The sequence below is a fragment of the Hermetia illucens genome, chromosome 1 (assembly GCF_905115235.1).
Source record: "Hermetia illucens chromosome 1, iHerIll2.2.curated.20191125, whole genome shotgun sequence".
In the NCBI taxonomy this organism is placed as follows: Eukaryota; Metazoa; Arthropoda; class Insecta; order Diptera; family Stratiomyidae; genus Hermetia; species Hermetia illucens.
This window is the reverse complement of record NC_051849.1, coordinates 185,593,708-185,615,301: the sequence shown is the minus strand read 5'-3', so window position 1 is coordinate 185,615,301 and position 21,594 is coordinate 185,593,708. Positions and strand designations below refer to the sequence as shown.

At 37.3% G+C, this 21,594-nt stretch overlaps 1 protein-coding gene across 1 annotated transcript; it reads left to right on the top strand.

The window, feature by feature from the left end:
• The first annotated feature begins 387 nt into the window (after nt 1–387).
• Nucleotides 388–12,382, top strand: LOC119646999. Its single transcript, XM_038047728.1, has 4 exons — nt 388–392; nt 9,020–9,288; nt 12,132–12,178; nt 12,221–12,382. The coding sequence occupies exons 1-4, from the start codon at nt 388–390 to the stop codon at nt 12,227–12,229; spliced, it is 330 nt and encodes a 109-aa protein (XP_037903656.1). The 3' UTR covers nt 12,230–12,382.
• Nucleotides 12,383–21,594: the final 9,212 nt, after the last annotated feature.

Here is a 21,594-nt window from a genome sequence, read left to right as displayed (position 1 = left end):
AGCATTTTCAATATGGGCTAAATGTAAAATGAGTCCGTGTTTGTTCCTCAATAGAACTAGTTGTATTTGTTTTACCCCAGATGCCTTTTCTTACGACTTCACTTGGAAAAATATAGTTTTTCATTAATTATGGTTTTTTTTCGCCAGTCGTTTCAAGGATCAAGGGGTACCTGGTGCTGTTTCATTGTACCGCGGACACATGATTATGCTTGACCCATTTCTTACATAGACTAGATCCTAAGGAAAAAATGAAAAGTTGAAAAGAAAAGTCTCATGTGGGGTGCTATTAGTAAAACCAAATTTTGTGCTGCTCCTCTAATTTACATGAAAAGTTGAGAGTACGTTACAAGCAAGGATAAATGGATCAACAAGGTTAAATGATAAGAAATGCGGTGAGTGAGTGAGTAAATACAAACAGATGACGAGCCAGTTTTCATAATTATTTAGGTTTTTACATCAACTTTTAGCATGATAACGGTTAGAATTATTCAAGATACTTCGTCGTATTCCAAGAAGTCGATACAAGTTTTGTCTAATATTATAAAACCTACTAGGTGTAAGAAATTACTAAAAACTGAACTGGATTTCTGCGAAGGAGTTAATTGACTTACATCTGCATAGTCGTTTGAATCCACGGCGAGTGTTTAGTTATAAATATATCTCGGGGAAATACATTCCTGAGTCAGATAAATTCCAATTACCACGTTCACAGAATCTTCAAGTTCTGCTTCTGTCTACAACACAATCTTCTCGGAAACCGATACTACGACAAGGAAAGTACCCCAACAATATATCAATCATAGTAATTATTATTCGCAACCAAAACAAATTTCCCATATCAGAAAACCAGTATCTCAATACAGATACAAAGTTTCCGACTTACTTATGTCTTCCGTAAAACCCCAGTTAGTGTTATCGGTTCTGCGGAAAAATACGATTATATAACAGATACAGATCATGCATGCATGCGAACAGAGATACATCCGATCTTGTAATAAAACTATCATATAAAAGGCTACTCTTCAAAAAGATATTGCTTCATGGAATTATAATGAGATCCAGTTGATATATGGAAATTTATCTGAGCTTTCGAAATTCTCGAGAATTTCCTAGGTGGATTGCGAAGGCGTATAAGCTGGTTTGATTCTTAGCACGTTTCTTGCTTCTGTGTATCGTCTTCAGTGCCGCCATTTAACAAAATCTCGTAAGGTAAGATTCACTATCTTTCCATCGAAAAAAGTTTTAATTGCGTCTAGTGGGAGACGCAGTATCTGCGCCTTACTGAGCCTATATTTCCTACGAAAGCAGGTGTAACTCGTAAAACAAAATCAATTGAAATTACTTCCAAATACCCCGGTCTTATCTAATCGAGTGACGTGCGCTTAATAGGAAATTTTCTTGGATAGGTGCCCTCTAGACCATAAGGCGGCCGAATAATCCAAAGAGTCAGGCGCATTCCATGCTATCAAACGTATATTCTTGGGCTCATAACTGAAATGTGATTCGGTAAAGAGAAGGAGATGTAATAGATATTTTGTAATCATGTAACTACTAAGCATGCCTCATACCTTCCTTATTAGTCTTATCAGGTGTTACAAAATTTAATTCTTATTTTTACTCATCGATCATTCTGAATAAATAATGACTGTAATGATCGTGAGATAGCCAGCAAAAGCACATGGTTCACGGTGAGGTCGTTAACTCTAAATGCCTAACAAATTGTAAATAAATAATGCAAATGCTCGACAGAATAGATTTTTATCTAGACTCCAGAACTTAATCATTGCATACCAATCAGCAAAAGTTAAGTATGTGTGTGAATATTTATGTGGATATAAAAGTAAGATACGAGTCATACATGGAGTTTTAACTGATGATTATCATGACTTGAAAGCTATGCTTCGTTAAGCTTATAATGACTACAAGATTCGCATTAGTTTGCAAATTGTGGTTAATAACAATCAAGAGGAGAAAATAAACAATAATTGCACTTGAAGACTGTTGTCAATTGAATCTGCATATCATTGGGTTCGGAAAGTCATCATTCGGATTTTATGAGGCGTTGAAATACATACCAGAGTCCGTGCGTTGCCTTTTTATGCACGAGGTGTCGCAAAACTCAACTCAGCCAAATATCGAATAACAGGCACTGTCGATGTAAGGTACTGACTTTCGCGAGATATTGTCTCAGATACATTATTTAGTCTCCCTAGCCTTAGAACATTTCGTATGCGAAGTTAGAACAGCTTTTTCGCACGGAAAAAGTGTATTGTCATCATTATAAACGTAACAACCGGTATCCGGTCTAGGCCTGCCTTAATAAGGAGCTCCAGACATCCCGATTTTGCGTCGAGGTCCACCAATTTGATATCCCTAAAAGCTGTCTGGCGTCCTAACCTACGCCATCGTTCCATCTCAACAGGGTCTGCCTCATCTTCTTTTTCCACCATAGATATTGCCCTTATAGACTTTCCGGGCTGGATAATCCTCATCCATACGCATTAAGTGACCCGCCCACCGTAACCTGTTGAGCCGTATTTTATCCACAACAAGACGGTTGCGGTGTCGCTCATAGATTTCGTCGTTACGTAGGCTACGAAATCGTCCATCCTCATGTAGGGGGCCGAAAATTCTTCGGAGGATTCTTCTCTCGAATTCGGCCAAGAGTTCGCAATTTTTCTTGCTAAGAACCCAAATTTCCGAGGAATAAATGAGGACTGGCAAAATTGTTGTCTTGTACGGTAAGAGCTTTAACCCCATGGTGAGACGTTTCGAGCGGAACAGTTTTTGTAAGCTGAAATAGGCTCTGTTGGCTGACAACAACCGTGCGCGGATTTCATCGTCGTAGCTGTTATCGGTTGTGATTTTCGACCCTAGATAGGAGAAATTTCTCCTCTCAAAGTTGTAGTCTCCTATCTTCATTGTTTTCGTTTGACCAGTGCGATTCGATGTTGTTCGTTCTTTGGCTTTGGGCGCTGAGGTTGCCGTCATGTACTTCGCCTAGCCTTCATTAATGTGCAGGCCGAGATCTCGCACTGTCTGCTCGATCTGGATGAAAGTAGACTGTACAGCATAATGCATAATGTCAATATCGTCAGCGTAGGCCAGTAGTTGGGTAGACTTGAAGAGGATGGTACCTCTCGCGTCAATGTCTGCATCGCGAATCACTTTCTCGAGGCTCAGATTGAAGAGGACGCATTACAGGGGAAACCCCTTGTCTTAGACCGTTGTTGATGTTGAATGATCTCCTGAGTGATCCTGCTGCTTTTATTTGGCCTGGTACATGAGTCAAGTTTAGCCTAGTCAGTCTTATTAATTTCGCCGGGATACCGAATTGTCTCATAGCCGCGTTCAGTTTTACCCTGGCTATACTGTCATAGGCGGCTATAAAATCGATGAAAAGATGGTGCAACTGGTGGCCATATTCCAGAAGTGTATTATGCAACACATAAATTGGCTTTTCTGGACATTATTTCAGTCAGCTCATTTTCAAAACCGATTGTCAAGGAAGTTCAGCCCCCCGCTGAAGAATTAGTAGGAAGGAATCCAATTTAAAAACTTAGAGCACGTTATCCTAAAGGTGAGATTGATATAACGGAATCAATTTTCATCTTTAAATCCCAGCCGCAGTGGCTGTTGAGCCATTCATAGAAGGTTCAGTTCTTAAGGAAAGACACCAGTGAGCTAACCTCCAGCTAGAATTTTTGAGCTTCACTTTAATCCATTATATCACTAAACAAGTCGGGATAACGGAAACTAGCCGCTTCGGATGTAAAGGTTTGTGTTGATCTTATGTGGGAAACTCTCCATGCATGATTTTCCATTTGCACGTAGCTAAGAATACAAAATACTCCGTTATATTTTGCCAAACGCTAAGGTACACATATGTACATACAAATCAGCGTCATAAATACTGTTTACATACGTACATTTATGACAACATCATAAATACATAAAACGTTCCCATTGACCCCGCGGTTCACATTAGTTCACTTTATATGATGATGACGTCATACTTGCCTTGGGTGCCATAAATTTACGTGAAATGCGAAACTTTGATCTTCTTTAACTTTGTTAATAATAGTTGGATTGCCTCCAACTTTTCGGAATTATGTCTTGCATAATCGTCTTTGCGACGTCATAGACCGCTTTGCGGTAAATTTCTAAAACATGGTAATATACCATTATTAGCTTTATTTGTGCAGATATCGGAATTGGATATATTTTGATACCTAGATTCCATATAGTTGCATTGCTGTGATTTTTTTCAGATTTTTCGGTTAGGTAAGTTCTGAGAACGAGACCTGTTTCACTTTTTAGGGCCCATATTTTTTAGCCCAAAAGTGCTAATTGAGCCCTGATACCCCATATGACCATGTTCTGTGAAAAAAATTACACCCTCCTTTCACATATATGTGGAGCCCCCCTTAAAATTCAACACAAAATTCCGCCATCGCTGTATGTAATGGGACATATAGACCACGTGTTCTCCCCAAATTTCGTAGCAATCGGTTTAGCCGTTTCTAAGTAAATCGGGTGTGACAGACAGACGAACAGACACTGAACCGATTTTAATAAGGTTTTGTTTCACACAAAACCTTAAAAAACAGAAGCAGGCCATAATTAAAGTCAAAAAGAGCTAACAGAAAGATTATGTAAAACAACAACTTATTAAAATCGGTTCATTGTCTGCCATTCGGTTTCTCTTTCTGCCTGTCACACATACTTTTCTTAGAAGCGGTTATACCTATTGACATGAAATTTGGTGGGAAGGTTGGACCCATGAAAGCCCTGATATGTACTGAATAGCATCGTTGTATGTCGAGCTTACGCGAGGTAACCATACATGCAAATTTGAGATATGGAATTTTTTTCACCGAATCTAGTCATATGGGGTACCAAACGAAAACTATTGACTAGTACTTTGTGAAGGTAGTCGCTTATTTGACAGGGCCAGTCTCAAAAATTATCCAACCACCAAATCTGAAAAAATCACAAATCATCATACCGGTATCTGCTCAAATAATAAGTATATAACTAGATTTTTGTTGAAAATTGAGTGAAAATACTCTTTAACTTCATCCTAGGATAATAAAATTGTAAAAACATAGGCTATAATATAAAACATGGTAAAAAGTTTGGTGAAAATCGCACTATTACTGACAAAGTTACAGTAGTTGAAAGTTGTCCATATCCTCCGAAAGTAATATGTTCAGTCGACAAGCTTGAAGCTATAAAGGTACATGCGTGTTCGCGATGGCGATGGCATACTATGCCTCATTAAGCTTTATACGTTTGGTAACAAGCTCTTAAAATAAAATGTCGTTTGAGCATTGTTGCGAATATATAGCTCGTTCGCCAATTCTGACCTTTATAGATGTTCCTCCGTTTTATACTCTGGAAGTGCAAGACCAGCGTCTTCAAGTCTTCATATCCTTAAAATATTGTTTGATTTTATTGCCATCCCGATGTCATATGTGAAGTCAATAGCTATTATTTCTGCGGAGAACTGAAACATTCAAAAGGACTTTCGTTACTCATAAAACCCCACAAGCTGGCCGATTGATTTTATGTGGATCATCCGAATTTTCTAGCAATTCGCACCAGCTATTTCTTAGTGCTTCTCTTCACTTTGAAAGTATCTACCACGCGAGATTTATTGCTGTCTCTGTCTGTCTCTGATTTTCGTTGCCCTACGCATGGACTGTAGGTCTTGCTTGAATCGGGGCTACCTATGCGAGAAACCACCTTTCGACCGCCATAAGCGTATTGTACATATTTAGTTTGAATAATTTATGATGAAAGATGGCCCGAGACTTATCCGACTCTATCTATCTTTTTTTATTTGGACTTTGCTGGAAAACTCAACTTTTTCAAGCACGCGGTAAATGTTTGAACAAGCCAGTTTGGAACTGTCTTAAAAGCCACTAGCAGACCCTTATTCGATATGCTTAGTTTTATTTTCGATAATCTCACTTCGCGCCCTCTCAGTTTTACTTCTCGAAATGACCGCAAGCAGCAAGTAACAACGCAATTGATTTCAGTTCAGCTTTAGAAAATTCATTTATGGGGAGCTAAAATCGACTCCTTTAACGCCGGACATCTAGTATTGCTTGTGGTATTGTCGATACTTTCTTTTGCCATTTGTACTAGAAGCGCTATTGCGGTAATCAGAGAACCACCATCACCATCTTATCACAAGCAGGCTCACGTATCGAATGTAACTCCAGTTGAATCTTCAACGCCTTGCAGATATCCGGTTTTGTGTCCTTGCCCTAATATTTGCGGGTCCTTGCCCTAATGTCTGCCTGTTTGTCTCTCTGTCTGTCTGGCCGGTCTGTCCGCAATTCGCAGCTTGGCAGACATATGGAAACTATGAAATCCCCAGCATGCAGTGAATGGCATCAATCTGTGTGGGACTTAATGGAGGATTCTTCACGGATACGGACATTTTTTTTCTCCAAAAGGGGGGACAGGCCAACAGTCTCAATAATTATTAAAGGGGCAAAACTAGAAAAATAAAACGGGACAGAACTGATTTTAGGAAACTAGCTAACCGAAAAATCTGAGAAGATTTACAATGTTGCGTTTATCTGAAATCTGGGCTCTAAGGTACATCCCATTTCATTCAAATTCAAAGATGCCACTACTGTATACTATTTTATTATCACATTTTTGTAAATTTTCTATTATTTCAGATGATTGACTGATATATTTTTAACCACATACGCATGTCACAGAGGTCGACCAGATGCCGGGTGGTAAACATGTTCTAGATTTTGCGAATTTAGGCGACTTTATTTATGTCAGCACATGGTTTATTGAGCCGTTGTCTCATCTTCCCGGATGTTATAGAAGGAATACTACGACTAGAATCGATTATTCATATTTTCATAAGCGGCCAGCATAAGACTGTTGTACCTCAACATCGGCCTTTATAGGTTAAGCCACCGTTCACATTATATGAAGAGCGCACTGGTTCATCCCGAATCAAATAATGGCGATTTTGTGAAAAAACAGAAGAAATGGTTTCGCTCAGTCGACTTCCAACTGCGGCCATAATGGGTTCACTAACCGATCTACTAGCTTTATACAACGCAAATTCACCCGGACCCTCTTTTACAAAAAGAACCTTCCACGGGTTGATTATCCATCACGACATCGCCCCCTCAATCTCCCCTTCCTACAGCAACGCCGAATCTTCCTTGATATGTGTATTCTTTTCAAACTTTGCAATTATCTGATGGACTGCTCCGCCAACTCGGATATTACTTTCCGTATCGCCTCGTCTCATAACAGAAGTAATGCGGACATTTTTTATGTATTCTTCGCGGAGCACGAGATTTACTTCCACTCTCCGATCCCGTGGTTATGCCGGTCCTACAACGCCCTACAGCTAGGGTCCTTTGACTCTGTCTCCTTTTCTAGTTTTAAGCGTAAAATAAGCCATTTACTTGCTCCTCCCTCTGAGGACAATATGTAATAAGGAATTTGTTTTCTGTATATTGTCCTCATTAAATAAGTAAAGAAACAAATGCCAATAAAAGACCATGAGAAAAAACGCCTTTATCATAAGTCTTTAGGTTCTAAATGGTTGCTCAATGCAAAAATCTTTACGATAAACTGGATACTCGGAACAGCAAGAAAGATCTGCATTGATTTGCCACAAATCGACACCACGCCACACAAGATATCGAACACTTCTGTAATGTTAATGATAAGAAAGCACTCCGTTGCTTACACTGCTTACCAACCATCGAGCTACAATGGACAGTTGGTGGAAATACTTCCAGCAGATTTTAACGGAAAAACTTGCTAACCCACCACTACCAAAATCTCTCAGAGTTAACAGAAGTCATCCTAGAAAGAAGAGCTATTCCAAAAACTTGTGAAGGTCCGCCCGCAAACACTGACACTCCACTGAAGAGTACCGCTGATACATGCTTCCACACTTGTGTTGTATCCTCGAACTGGTGGTTGGGACTGTTGAAATATTATCTTTCACATTTCATACAAAAACTAATTCTTTTCTACTTTTATTACTGTACCCTAATAAACCTTTTTCTTAGAAAAGAGATAAAGTCCGGAACTCATTCTTTTACTGTTTATACAAGTGTGCATGTAAAATGAGTTAGATAAATGCTTGTGGTACATATAGTTACATATCTGCTAATTTTGTTCAATAAGTACAGTCTTCGATAGACCTTTTTCAAGTTAGTTAGTCACTCCTTGCTTAATAGAAAAGAATAATAAAATTAATAATAGAAGAGAACAATTGTGCTTTCATTTAAATAGATTCTGTGCCAATATTTCAATAGGTTATGGGCCCAGTACACGTTGTGAATTAGTTTCGGTTTTGAAAAGTAATTTTGAACAATACAAAGACAGTGAAGAATAGTGGATTCTGTTAAAATTGAAAAACAACAAAATATAGGTAGTTATGGACCGTGTTAGTGCGAAAAGAAACATTAAACCCTTTGACGCTGAAAAATATAGTGTCTGGAAATTTCGAATTCGCGCCTTATTAACCGAATTAAATGTTGTGCATTACCAGATGATAGCTTAAGTCTAGCTTTCGTTAAAACACGACTGTTGGACCATGAAGTTAAATTAACGAATGAGGGACGAAATTTATGTGAATAAGTGCTCCATGTTGAAAATGTGTCATACAATAAAAAGAAATTTAAGCAAAAAGGTGCTATGAATAAAAGCGACTTTAACAGACATAATAATAAAATTAATAAATTAAAATTCCCTAAAAATACAAGAAAAATTGAATGTCACCATTGTGGAAGGAAAGGGCACATCAAAAAGGACTGCTATTATTATAAAAACTCTAAATCGAAGTTCGATAAAAAGAATGAAACTATGGATAAGAAAAGTGAATCATCAGCAAAGAATGCTTACGCTTCGGGATTCGCATTTATGATTGGTGATAATTATGAGAGTGTCCACGTGAAGAATGAAATAGAATTTGTCATCGATTCTGGTGCATCCGACCACATAATATCATAAATAGAGAGGATTTAGCAAAAGACTTTGAGCATCTTCAACATCCGTTGAAATTATCTGTGGCAAAGACTGGATCATTTATAACAGCAACTAAGAGAGGCAAACTGAACGTAATCAGCAAAATAGGGATACAAGGAGAATTAAAGGATGTTTTGTACTGCTCGGAAGTTCCATACAATCTATTATCTGTAACAAAAATGCAAGCAGCTGGAATGACGATAATTTTTAATGAACGTGGTGTCGTTGTTCAAAAAGGTGGTAAGACCTTGATGACAGGTGAGCATTTTAACAGTATTTTGAAATTGAATTTTAAAGTTGGAATTTGTAAGACAGAAAATATTGATCGCGCTTTCAATGTTACAAAAGTCAATTATAGCCTGTGGCATTAACGATTAGGACATATAGGCAAACAAAAGTTTATAGAATTGAAAAATAAACAAATGATTTATGATTTAGATCAAATTTGTAACATAAATCCTAGTGATGACTTGTGTGAAGCTTGCATTAAAGGTAAGCAAGCTAAGCTACCATTTAATAAAGAAAAGGATAAAAGTCATGTAAAAGGACCATTGTTTATTATTCATTCTGATGTTTGCGGTCCAATATCTCCTACGGCTATAAACAACAAAAATTATTTTGTGTTATTTGTTGATGAATATACACATTATTGTGTGTCATATACGAATGCACATAAATCCGACGTTTTCCTGGTTTTTAAAGACTTTGTGGCAAAAAGTGAAGCACATTTTGATTTAAAAGTAGTAAATTTATATAGTGATAATGGAGGAGAATATCTATCAAATAAAATGAAGGACTATTGTTGTGAAAAAGGTATTACTTTTCATTTGACAGTTCCGCGAACGCCACAGTTGAATGGTGTTTCGGAACGAATGGTAAGAACGATAACCGAAAAGGCTCGATCCATGATAATTAGTGCTTGTATGGATAAAATTTTCTGGGGTGATGCAGTTCTCACTGCTACCTATTTAATAAATATCACTCCAACTAGAGCCCTAAAACAAACCAAGACACCATATGAAATGTGGCATGGTAAAAAGCCACAAATAATATATCTGAAGATATTTGGTTCTACTGTTTTTTACATAACAAAAACAGTAGAACAAAGTTTGACGATAAGTCTTGGAAGGAAATATTAGTTGGATACGAGCCAAATGGTTACAAAGTATGGGATGTTGAAAGAGAAAAGTATGCAATAGTAAGAGATGTAATTGTTGATGAACTTGATTTTATAAGATCAAGACCTATTGCGAAATGTGAAGGAGTTAATAAAAGAAACTCTGAAGTTAAAACTGATGTTTCTGACAAAAAGTCAAAATCAGTAGAAGGTCAAGTATCTGAAAATATATCAGATAAAAATAATGTGCAAGTAGAAACTGATTCCGCTGGTATTCAGTCAAAATCAGTAGTTGACCGTGAAAAATCTGATAATAGTAAATCAGATGTGACAGATCCCATGAGTGAAAAAAATGAAAATGAACTTCTGTAAAAGAGAATAATAGTCCGAATTCATCTGATAGTGATAAAAAAATTTCCTAATGAACCAAGGAGAAGTGATCGAATTAAGTGTAAGCCATTGGTAAATTATAACGAAGATAATATAAATGATGATCATATTTTATGTGCTCAATCAATAATTTGCAAAATTCCAACTTCATATAATCAAATTAAAGATAGTGATGATAAAGATAAATGGGAAGAAGCAATCAGGGAAGAACTAAATTCTCTTTCAATTAATAAAACTTGGACTTTAGTACCAAGACCAGAAAATAAAAATATTATTGATTGTAAATGGGTTTTTACAATAAAAAATGACGAATTTGGAAATCCATTAAAATATAAAGCACGCCTTGTTGCAAAAGGTTTTAGTCAGCAATACTTGGTAGATTATAATGAAACCTTCGCACCTGTTGCAAGAATTTCTAATTTCCGATTCATGATTGCATTCGCCAATCAATTTAATCTACTAATTCATCATATGGATGTAAAGACAGCCTTCTTAAATGGCAAATTAAAAGAAGAAATTTATATGAAAGTTCCACAAGGAATATCATGTAAAGAGAATTTAGTTTGTAAACTGAATAAATCCCTATACGGTTTGAAACAAGCAGCAAGAAGCTGGTTTGAAGAGTTCGATCTTGCTTTAAAAGATAGAGGTTTTCGTAGTTCACCTGTTGATAGGTGTATTTATATTTTAGACAAAAAAGATATTTCGAAAAATATATATGTAGTACTTTATGTTGACGATCTTGTGATTGTGACTGCTGATATTGATACATTAAATAATTTTAAAACTTATTTGATGAATAGATTCTCAATGGTTGATTTGAAAGAAATAAAGTTATTTTTGGGAATAAAAGTTACTAGGAATGGTGAAGAAATTACTTTAGATCAGAGTGCATATATAGAAACAATTCTAAAGAAATTTAATATGCAAGATTGTAAAGCGGTTTCCACTCCACTCGAAAGTAAATTAAACTATGATGCTCTTAGTTTAGAAGAGAACCACAATGTACCTTCTAGAAATCTAATTGGATGCTTAATGTATGTAATGGTATGTACACGACCTGACTTGTGTGTAGCTGTTAATATTTTGAGCAGATACATGAATAACAATAATCAAGAGTTGTAGAAATATTTGAAGAGAGTATTAAGATATTTAAGAGGGTCCACTAACATTAAATTAACATATACAAGAAACAATTATACTAATATATTAATAGGGTTTGTAGATTCTGATTGGGGTGGAGATGCTAATACAGATAGAAAAAGTACCACTGGATATCTATTCAAATTATTTGAAAATTGTACAATAGCGTGGAATACTAGAAGAAAAAAATCAGTAGCAGCTTCTTCTACAGAAGCAGAGTATATGGCTTTATTCGAAGCAGTTAGAGAAGCATTATGGTTGAAATCTTTATCAGAAAGTATCAATCTCCATATCCCAGAACCAATTATAATATATGAAGATAATGTTAATTGTATCAGCATAGCAAATAATTCGACCAATCACAAGAGATCGAAACACATTGATATTAAGTATCATTTTTCTAGGGAACAAATAGAAAGAAAAATAATCAAAGTTAGTTATATTTCAACAGATAATCAGCAGGCAGATATTCTAACGAAGCCCGTATCAGCAATCAAGTTTAAGGAGCTCAGAACCGCGATCGGCTTGGAGTAATATAAGGTACTTTAAGTGAGTGGTCTGATTAGGTTTTGACTGGGTTTTCCTAATCCTTGCAACAAATGTTGGACTACAGGTATTTTGTAATTTTCCCAGAACGAACATACAAAGGAGTGACTCTAGCATTTTTGATATGATAAATTCTTAGAATTTAAAACATTACATTTCACACGATTAATTTTTGAGGGTCAGTGTTGAAATATTATCTTTTACATTTCATACAAAAACTAATTCTTTTCTACTTTTATTACTGTACCCTAATAAACCTTTTTCTTAGAAAAGAGATAAAGTCCGGAATTCATTCTTTTACTGTTTATACAAGTGTGCATGTAAAATGAGTTAGATAAATGCTTGTGGTACATATAGTTACATATCTGCTAGTTTTGTTCAATAAGTACAGTCTTCGATAGACCTTTTTCAAGTTAGTTAGTCACTCCTTGCTTAATAGAAAAGAATAATAAAATTAATAATAGAAGAGAACAATTGTGCTTTCATTTAAATAGATTCTGTGCCAATATTTCAATAGGGACCTCATCGGACCCTGAAATATTAACGAAGGGAACGTCACGTAAACCTATCGAAAAATACGAGCAAAGCCAAAATAAAAATAAAAATAAGTAGACAACCAAAAGCCCACAGTTCAAATTGAAAGGATTTGTAAGTGTATTTCAGTGAACATTTGTATCAATAATAGCTCGTGATGTTTATTTATTTGATATGTCATGCTATTCACTTTAGTGTCATGCTAACAAACTCGTCTAGGATACAGTAAATTTGCCCAAAAACAACTTTATTATATTTATATTTATTAACCTAATTTTGGACTTGTTAGCACTGATGAAGGGAACAAGTGGTTACCGAAATATCAGTGTTTACAACCTTAATAAATATCACTAGCGAATAGAAAAAGCAAGTCTTAAATATTTCAAATTATTAACCTTGTTTGAGTATATATCGCCATGAGGGTATTTCAGAGCCAAAAAACTGCCGTCGTGATTTTTTCAGATTTTTCGGATGAGTAATTCTGAGAATCGGTTCGTGGCAGGAAGGGGGCACTGCCCAGCCCCCACACACCCCCTTTTTATATCAAATGTCAGAACTGAGCTTCAAAAACCAATCAAGTCCTCAAATTTGATATCGCACACCTTTTTTTGCATATATGTGAGAAATACTGCATGCGAGGGATTCACAATTGCCACTTTCTCATCAAATTTGATACCAGTAGGAAAAACCGTTTCTGCGGAAAGGGTGTTTGACAGACAGTAAACGCCAGTTGTGGTAAACTGTTGTGTAAACACCTTAAAAATATATTGGCTTGACCACGCACGTGCTGCCGTTGAACTGAAGAACCTAGCGTCGCGACCGTAAGGAAAGACCCATGACAAGTAATATACTCAAGCGATGCTGCCTCACATATCCATGAAACACGGTCTTTAGGGTTCCTTCCCGCCTGTAACACCTTCAGGCCACGAAAATGGAAGCGGCCCCTTTTGATTAGCATGAGTTCGCCTACGTAGGAGAAGTGAAAGGGCGAGCCGTCAAATCAAAAACTATGCTCTGTGTGATCTTAATTTAATCAAATGTAACTCAATAATGAAACTTCACAACCGAAAAAGTTAAAAAGAAGATAAGTAAAGAAAATAGGAAATCCAAAAAAAAATGCAGAAATTGAAAAATAGGAAAAATAATGTATAACTACATACATTCAGCAAGAAAAACTGATTAAAAACGAAAAGAAACAAATGAAACCCAGTAATCATACCCCCCAATTGCACCCATTGGCAGATTTGGAAAACTAGAACCAAAAGAATCGGATAATGGTTGTCACATTATGCGTATATATACATATATTATATTATAGGCAAATCTTAGAACAGTAAGTGCAAGGAAACTGACAACTAGAAAGGTTTCATCAGCTCTGGGTTGAGTTCCTTTTTGTGACACGAAAACAGATTCAGATGATACCGTAAAAGATATTCGCAGAACCAAAGATGTCACTTGGTCTATCGCCTGGAAGTCCCAAGTCTTTTCAAAAATTATTATGTTAGAGTGGAAAGAACTTATGGTGTTGCTACGATGCCGGCTTCCGTTTATAAATGAGATGTTTCGCATATTTTTCAAACTAGTTGCCAAAGATTCTAACGCGGTTCAAGTAACTCGAATTTATTCATCACACCATTTCCCCAAAACACGAAGAATCACAACGAGGATGACTAAAAACCTCATTCCCCGTTTCTTCACCCCTCCAAGAATCAAGAAAGTCTTCCTCAAATTTCTCAAGAGCCCAAATTGCAAAATTAAACTTGTAGTTTCGTCCAGGGCAGAGGCAACTCATCAGAGGCTGCCTCACCTCTACCCTGGGAGTAATCTTCTATCTGCTATAATATGGAAATTTCAGACAAGAATTCGAGATGCAATTCTGGTCTGAAATTTCTTCAGTATACTCTTAACATATTGTGCTTTCAAAATGTGTATAAAACAATCGATTTCTGGAAGGCTTCATATAGGAAAACCCCTTAAATTAGTTGCAAGGTTTCAGGATATTTAAAAGGTGGCAGGATTTTATGATCAACATTTCCAAGACATAATTAAAATGATCATTTTCAAATTAATATTTTAAAATATACTGCGAAATCACGAGCACTACAATGTTTAAATTATCATCCGATTCGATTGTTATTGCAACTGGCCCATGAAATCCACAACTGGTATCTTTTATGGCCGATGCATTAACGAACGCTTCAAATCTAAAATCTAAAACAGCGTCGTTCTCCGTGTCGCCCTCTATGGTTCCGAGTGCTAGCTGAATACCGATATCAACGAACACCGCCTCCTAGTACTGAAAACAAAGATGCTGCATGGGACCAGTGGGGCAAGATACCATGATAACGTCCGAAATGAGAACATCCGCGACCGATATGGAGTTGCGCCTGTCACAAGCAAGCGGTTGACAAGAACTCACTTGATAAGGTTGGCCTGAACATCCAAGCGAATGGGAAACTACCCAAAGGCCGACCGAAACAACATGGTGTACTAGATAGTGATTTGAGAACCTTTCCATTCCACCTAGACCTAGGCTATGACTGGGGGAATAGCAAATGTGACGCTACTATTGAGAAGAACAATTATAACGATAAATTCCATTTGGCAAAATTTCGTGTTTGACATATCAACTGACCATCTTTGATCACAGTTCGGGATTGATAAACAGGAAAGAAGATTGATCATGACAACGACAAACAGGTACATCTTCGAGACTCAGGAATTAAATTCGAAAGATCTTGAATGGCCAGTTTAGATGCATCCCCCCCCCCCTCTGATGTTGCATCGTGAGATTATCCCCCTTGAACTGAAGAAAGGAACAAGTTTTTCACAAAATACCGGTATATGCGTTAATAAAAAATTTACTAGCAACGGAAATAGCATCTACAATTTAATTTCTTTATTTTCTTCACATTAATGCTAAACACAGTTAATTGACACTAAGTTTGACTTTTATAACGAGGCCTTGAAAAAAAGATACAAACCCCCTTTTCCAATCCCTCAGAGAATAAGACACGAAAGGAAAATTGTTTATTTCTTAAATACCAATTACAAACGGAAATAAATATATCACCAAATCATGCTCCCTGAATTGCACATTTTCGAAAAGGAACGCATTAAAATAGCGATTAAGGCATTCCATTACGAAATCAACGATAATTAAGAAATTACAAAATATTCAAGAAAACTACAAAAGTTTCCTGAATGTAGTTCCACCAATTTACAAAATTAGTGACTGTGACCCATAAATTTCCTTAGTGTAATCCTGAATGAGATTTTATGAGTGCCTACGAAAATCTCTGTAAAAGTTATGTGCTTTCCTTGCAGGAACCCATAGTGTTTATTCTTCAATATGTAAGACAGTGCTTAGACGATCTTAAGGTCGATTGAAAATGTGTGGTGATTTGGGTTTAGCGTAGATTAGCAATTGACTTCGATTGCAAAAGGAAGTGGTATTTAGTCGTGATTATTCATCCTGGCAAGGAAATAGTGACGCTTTTTAAAAAAAAGGAAAATATATTTAATGCGATAAATATTTGTGTGCAAGAAGCTGATATTGTCGAAAAAAGTCAGAGAGACTTCAACCCAATCCCTTTTGAAAAATTTCAACATCTTCTGCTTTTTATCAGTTATCTTGATGTCATTCTCATTCTCCTGAATAATGAGTGTCCCAAACGGCCACACCATATGTACATAACAAACCAGACTTTTGAATTTATTGCCTGCGATCCAAATATAACTTTCCCTCGTATTCTGATGGTTGCTGGGGGTCGATTTTCCAGATCTATGTGGATGGTTTTTATCCTTAGATAATTTTAGTGAATACCCCACACGATATGCGTGATTTTAACAAGCGTATAAGCAAACCTCTTCAGACACATCCTTAATCAAACTATTTGACTTACGGAGGACGTAATGGATTATGAGGCTAGGAATTTTTAACTTAGGGAGTCGGAAGCACGTGACCCGCACACGATTTATAGGAGGGTGGAGAAAAACGCACATTTTGAAACATTTTACTGAGTCACGTAGGGTTGATCAGGACAAATATATGATGAATTCAATTTGATAACACTGAGTTTCGGCTAAATTTAAGGTTCACAAACGTCTAATGTGTCATAAATTCAATCTCCTATCTGCATCTCCCAAACCAAACCCCTGCACCCGAAAATAATTTCCGATGGATAACTTTCAAATTAAGCCTCTCCAGAGCAAAAATCATGAAGATCATTTGGAAAGAGTTCGGAAGCGATCAAATTAATTGAATTGAAATCAGGGCTCAGACAAGCATGCGACCGGCATCGCATAACGTTCATGAAGACACAACGCAACGTCCCCGTCCATCAATTTAGGAAGAGAAGAATCTTGGAGCAATTGGCACCAACATCTGAATCAATTGGAACAATTAAGCATTTGATTGGTATTAAATGATTGCAATGAAATTGTAATAACTTCCCATCGTTTGTTAGTTCAACACAAAACGATGGAATAGGCAATGGCAGCGGGTTAAATAAATCCGTGGACATTTTTCGAAATTAGGACAAATATGTAAGCAGTAATTGCCTGCATGTCTTTAATTGTTGATGCGACGAAACATTGGACGCGTGTTTGTTTATGGACGTTGACATGAAATCACGGAAGTATTGTCATTAGTATTGGCTATGGGTTTTCTTGGGAATGGGGATGATGATATTGATATTTGAGAACTGTGGAATGCTTAAAGTTGATTGATGCAATTGAAGGCAAAGGGGAAAGTTCACGTATTGTGCTGCTTCCTTAACATATGGTTAATATTTCTTCATAAAATATAATACTCTGAATTCAACCATTTCCTCCTGCCTCTCATTGCTGTCTGTTCGGACGTAGCGAAGAATGGAGACATTTTCACCTATAAAGGATACTGGACATCACTAAGCTCTTCTCATCTTGCTTGTACCCCAATAGTGAGAACGTATTCTGTCCTGACAATGTACATATGTAGGTTAGTCAATCCCGAACTCTAATATAACTAAAATTAAAGAACTTATCAGGTAAAACCATCTTAACGCCAAAATGAACAACCTTGGAATACGAAATCTCACTATGTAGCAGAAGCCAGGTGCCATGAAATGAATTATTAAGCGGCGAAAATGCGTCATTGTCTAGAGTTGGAATAATTCACAAAGAACCAGCTTTATGCTTTTGAACATCAGAAATCACACAGCTAAGGAAAAGCTGCCTGCAAAAAGAATAACAACAGGATTTCCACCAAACTTTCCGTGATTCCTCTCCATATTATGGGTTATACTATTGTAAGGCCTTATTGTCTATATTAGGATGAATTTAAATTATTGGGATTGATAGTAATTTGAAGCTTAAATGTCATATACAGTCACCATGAGTTTCCTGATTTCTCAGTTAGGTCCTTAAAATAAACGATCACTTTCTAACCAACCGTTCCCCCAATTTCCACAAAAAGTAATACCTGCTTCGAAAAGTACTAATCGAAATCTTTCATTCCATATGCGACACACCAATATTTCAAGAAAGAAAAATTTGCACCCCCCTTTCAGAAACATGGGGAGTGTCTTAAAATCAACGGAGAACAATGTCATCCGCTGCATGCGTGCAGTTTCACAATTCCAATATTCCAATTTTCGAGTAATAGGTATGTGGCAGTGCCAATTAGTTCCCTTTCTTTCTAATCTACGTCCTAAAGGTTAGCTAATTGCTAGGTTAAGTAGAGCAGTCCCTCAGTGGAAGAGTCAGTCTACTCACAGCTCTCACCTTGTGAATGTCGATTCTGCTTCTCATTGTGGTGAGACTGCGACCGCGGTAAACTAGGTACCAAGTATTCCAGACTTCAATCCCCACGACCCTGAGACTTGGTTTAAAATAGTGGAGGCAAGCTTTGTGAGGTACAACATAAAAGACCCACGGCAGTAACATTTGCAAGTCATAGGGGTGCTGCCACTGCGATATGTCACCGAAGCCGGCTACATAATTACGAAGTCTGTGACATACAGCTCGTATAACGGCTTACGCGAGCAATTAGTAAAGCAGTTGTGTGCCAGCTAGGAGGAGAAAATGAGACAGGTCATGAAGGACACGTCTGCAGTATCTCGGCGATACTACAGTTCCGGAGCCGCTGATGAGAAGTCTATGGTTAAGACACCCGCGATCTGATCAGCCGATTATAACAGCAATGGATGGTCAGCCACTACAAACTGCAAGTGATATAGCTGATAAGGTCTACGTGACACTTCCGTCAAGAATCGCAGAAACAACATTCTCGCCTTCAGCAGCGGAAACGAGTTTAACGCAGCTGGTCTAGCTATTATCAAGTCAGATTTCAGAGCTGTGAACGAAACTACACACGGTCAAACAGCAGTCCTAACCAGAGAATTTATTCGGACATAAACGATCCGGAAGTCTTTTTCCCCAAAAAATACACTGGTATCATTGGAGACTTAATGCCGAAGCTACCAAATGTGTGAAACTGGACTTCGGGAAACGTAATCGAAAGCCATTAAAGATAACAAACGGCCCGGTTTCATCGTCTTCATGCCGCCTGTTCATGTCCGACAAAAATACGAGAACTCGGTTCCTCATAGACAACAGGTGCTCGGTTCGAGCTTTCGGTCGCCAACGGAACACCAATTGATATATATGAAATCGCTAACTTCACACTTAACCTCGGCCTTCGACGAGATTTCCTATGGAGATTTATTATAGCAGACGCTTCTTAACCCATACTTGAAGCAAATTTTTTAATACATTACGGACTCCTTCCAGATTTTCAGCACGGTTGTCTTCGCGATCCAATAAGTCACCTTACCAGCCAAGGAGAGATGGTAGAATGTTCAATCCCGACCATCACAACAATTACTGGAGGAACCCCTTACCATGATATCCTACATGAATTTCCAGAAATAATTCGTCCGGACCGAAACTGGAAAAATGTCATGTCACCGAACCAAGGGTCATATACTCACAATGCCAGGACCGCCAGTTGCTTAAAACCCAGACGAATAGCTTCGGACAAGCTAAAACTCGTGAAGAAGGAATATCATGATCCAGCTAGATTGGCGCGTCCATCAAATAATCGGTGGGCTACACCCTTGCATATGGTACCTAAAAAGAATAACGAGTGGACACCGTGCGGAAATTATCGCGCACTCAACGCCAGGACTTCCGGCAACTAGTACCCAGTTCCACCCAGTACCACAATGAGAAGCAGGATGGACATTGGATTTAAATAAACCAAACAAAAATATAGAGACAGGCTTTCGTTCAACTTCCGCTAACAACCTAACCTAGCAATTCTCAAAAGTATAACCGCCGATTTTAATAAGAGTTTGTTTTCCACAAACCTTTAATTCGATGAACTCCGGATGAACCGGAACCGAAAGGATGGGCAGATTATATATCCAAACTGAATGTTGATAAACATCCAAGGACGGAACTATTCACCCGCTTCCCTGCAGTAAATTTAGCAGAAGAGGAAAATGAAAATCAGAGAGACTGACAATGCTGAAATTAAAAAAGTAAAAACTCAATCGCAAGCCCGGAGCTAAATTGTTTGTAACTCAGATGCGATTATTATGAGGAAAAAATCGATGACCGATTGCATTCTTGCCATTATTCTTCTATTACCTTTAATAGCCTGAGTTACTTTCCTTTCCTCGGCATCTTCACTGGGACAATGCTGTCAGAAAATGCCTTCAAATAGAAATAGAGAATCGAATTTCAAAAGCTGTGGCAGGCAGGCTACAATTAAAGTGATGTCATCATGGGCTAGAAAAGGTCGTTAGTTCCTTCAATTATCTAAATGACTTGCATCAACCGTTTGGATTGGCCACAGCAGCAGTGACAAAATGGTGGGGTTAATACGGTTCAGTGATGCGTGATGCTTATACTGTCGTAAGGGTCTAAAGGATTTTCAATGTGCGGCTGATTTAAGCTAGAAATAGAGCCAGCCCCTAAAGGTGTTAGTTGGAAAAGGTAGTACATCTGGTAAAATTGTCTAAAGATTCACACAACAGTGTAAGTGATATCCCCAAGAAACTTACAACATGCGTTGAATCTGCAGTCAAAAAGGTGATGGGTAGCAGAGATTAACAACTATTTGACCTGGCCGAGGATATGCATCACGTTGTAGTGCTCGAGCTTTGCAGCATCATTTCATTCGTTCATAGCCTACAGCGGGCTGATGCACGATTTATTTTTTTTAAGCGTTTTTTCCTTTACCTCATTTCCTTCGGTATCTCCCTTACACTCATTTCAATTTCCTACCTGCAGTCCCGACATTCACCTATTTCAAAATATTAATTTAAAAATCATTTTCATTCTTCATACTTCTTTTATTTTTCTTTTTATAATTCTGTTTACAAAATCCTATCACTTTGTAACTTCCCCAAAACCCTGACATTCATTCAACTATTTGAAATTTTATTGTAAGAATTTTCTAATAGACCTGCTGATGCTGCATATTATTAAATGCATTTTTAACATTTGTTTGTGGCATAAGTCGAAATCTTATGCATGCAAATGCTAATAATGCTAGGGATTCTGCGAAGGTTTGGTTTTTGTATTGAGGTCAGTTCGAGATCGCACAATTTCCTGCGAATGATGAAAAAACGCGAGGCAGCTTTTATTGTGGACACAACAGGTGAGGGAGTTTATGCTGCGGGGTTTTCGTTGTAGATGATAGTGCGAATTTTTCTTTAGGATGAATTACAAATCATAGCATGTAAAAAGATTGCAGATTCTGGAACTAATTTTATTCTTCTGTGTTTCAAAGATTTAGTTTTGGGAGTTAAGTTGGAAGTGACAAAAATAACGAAAAAGAGAAG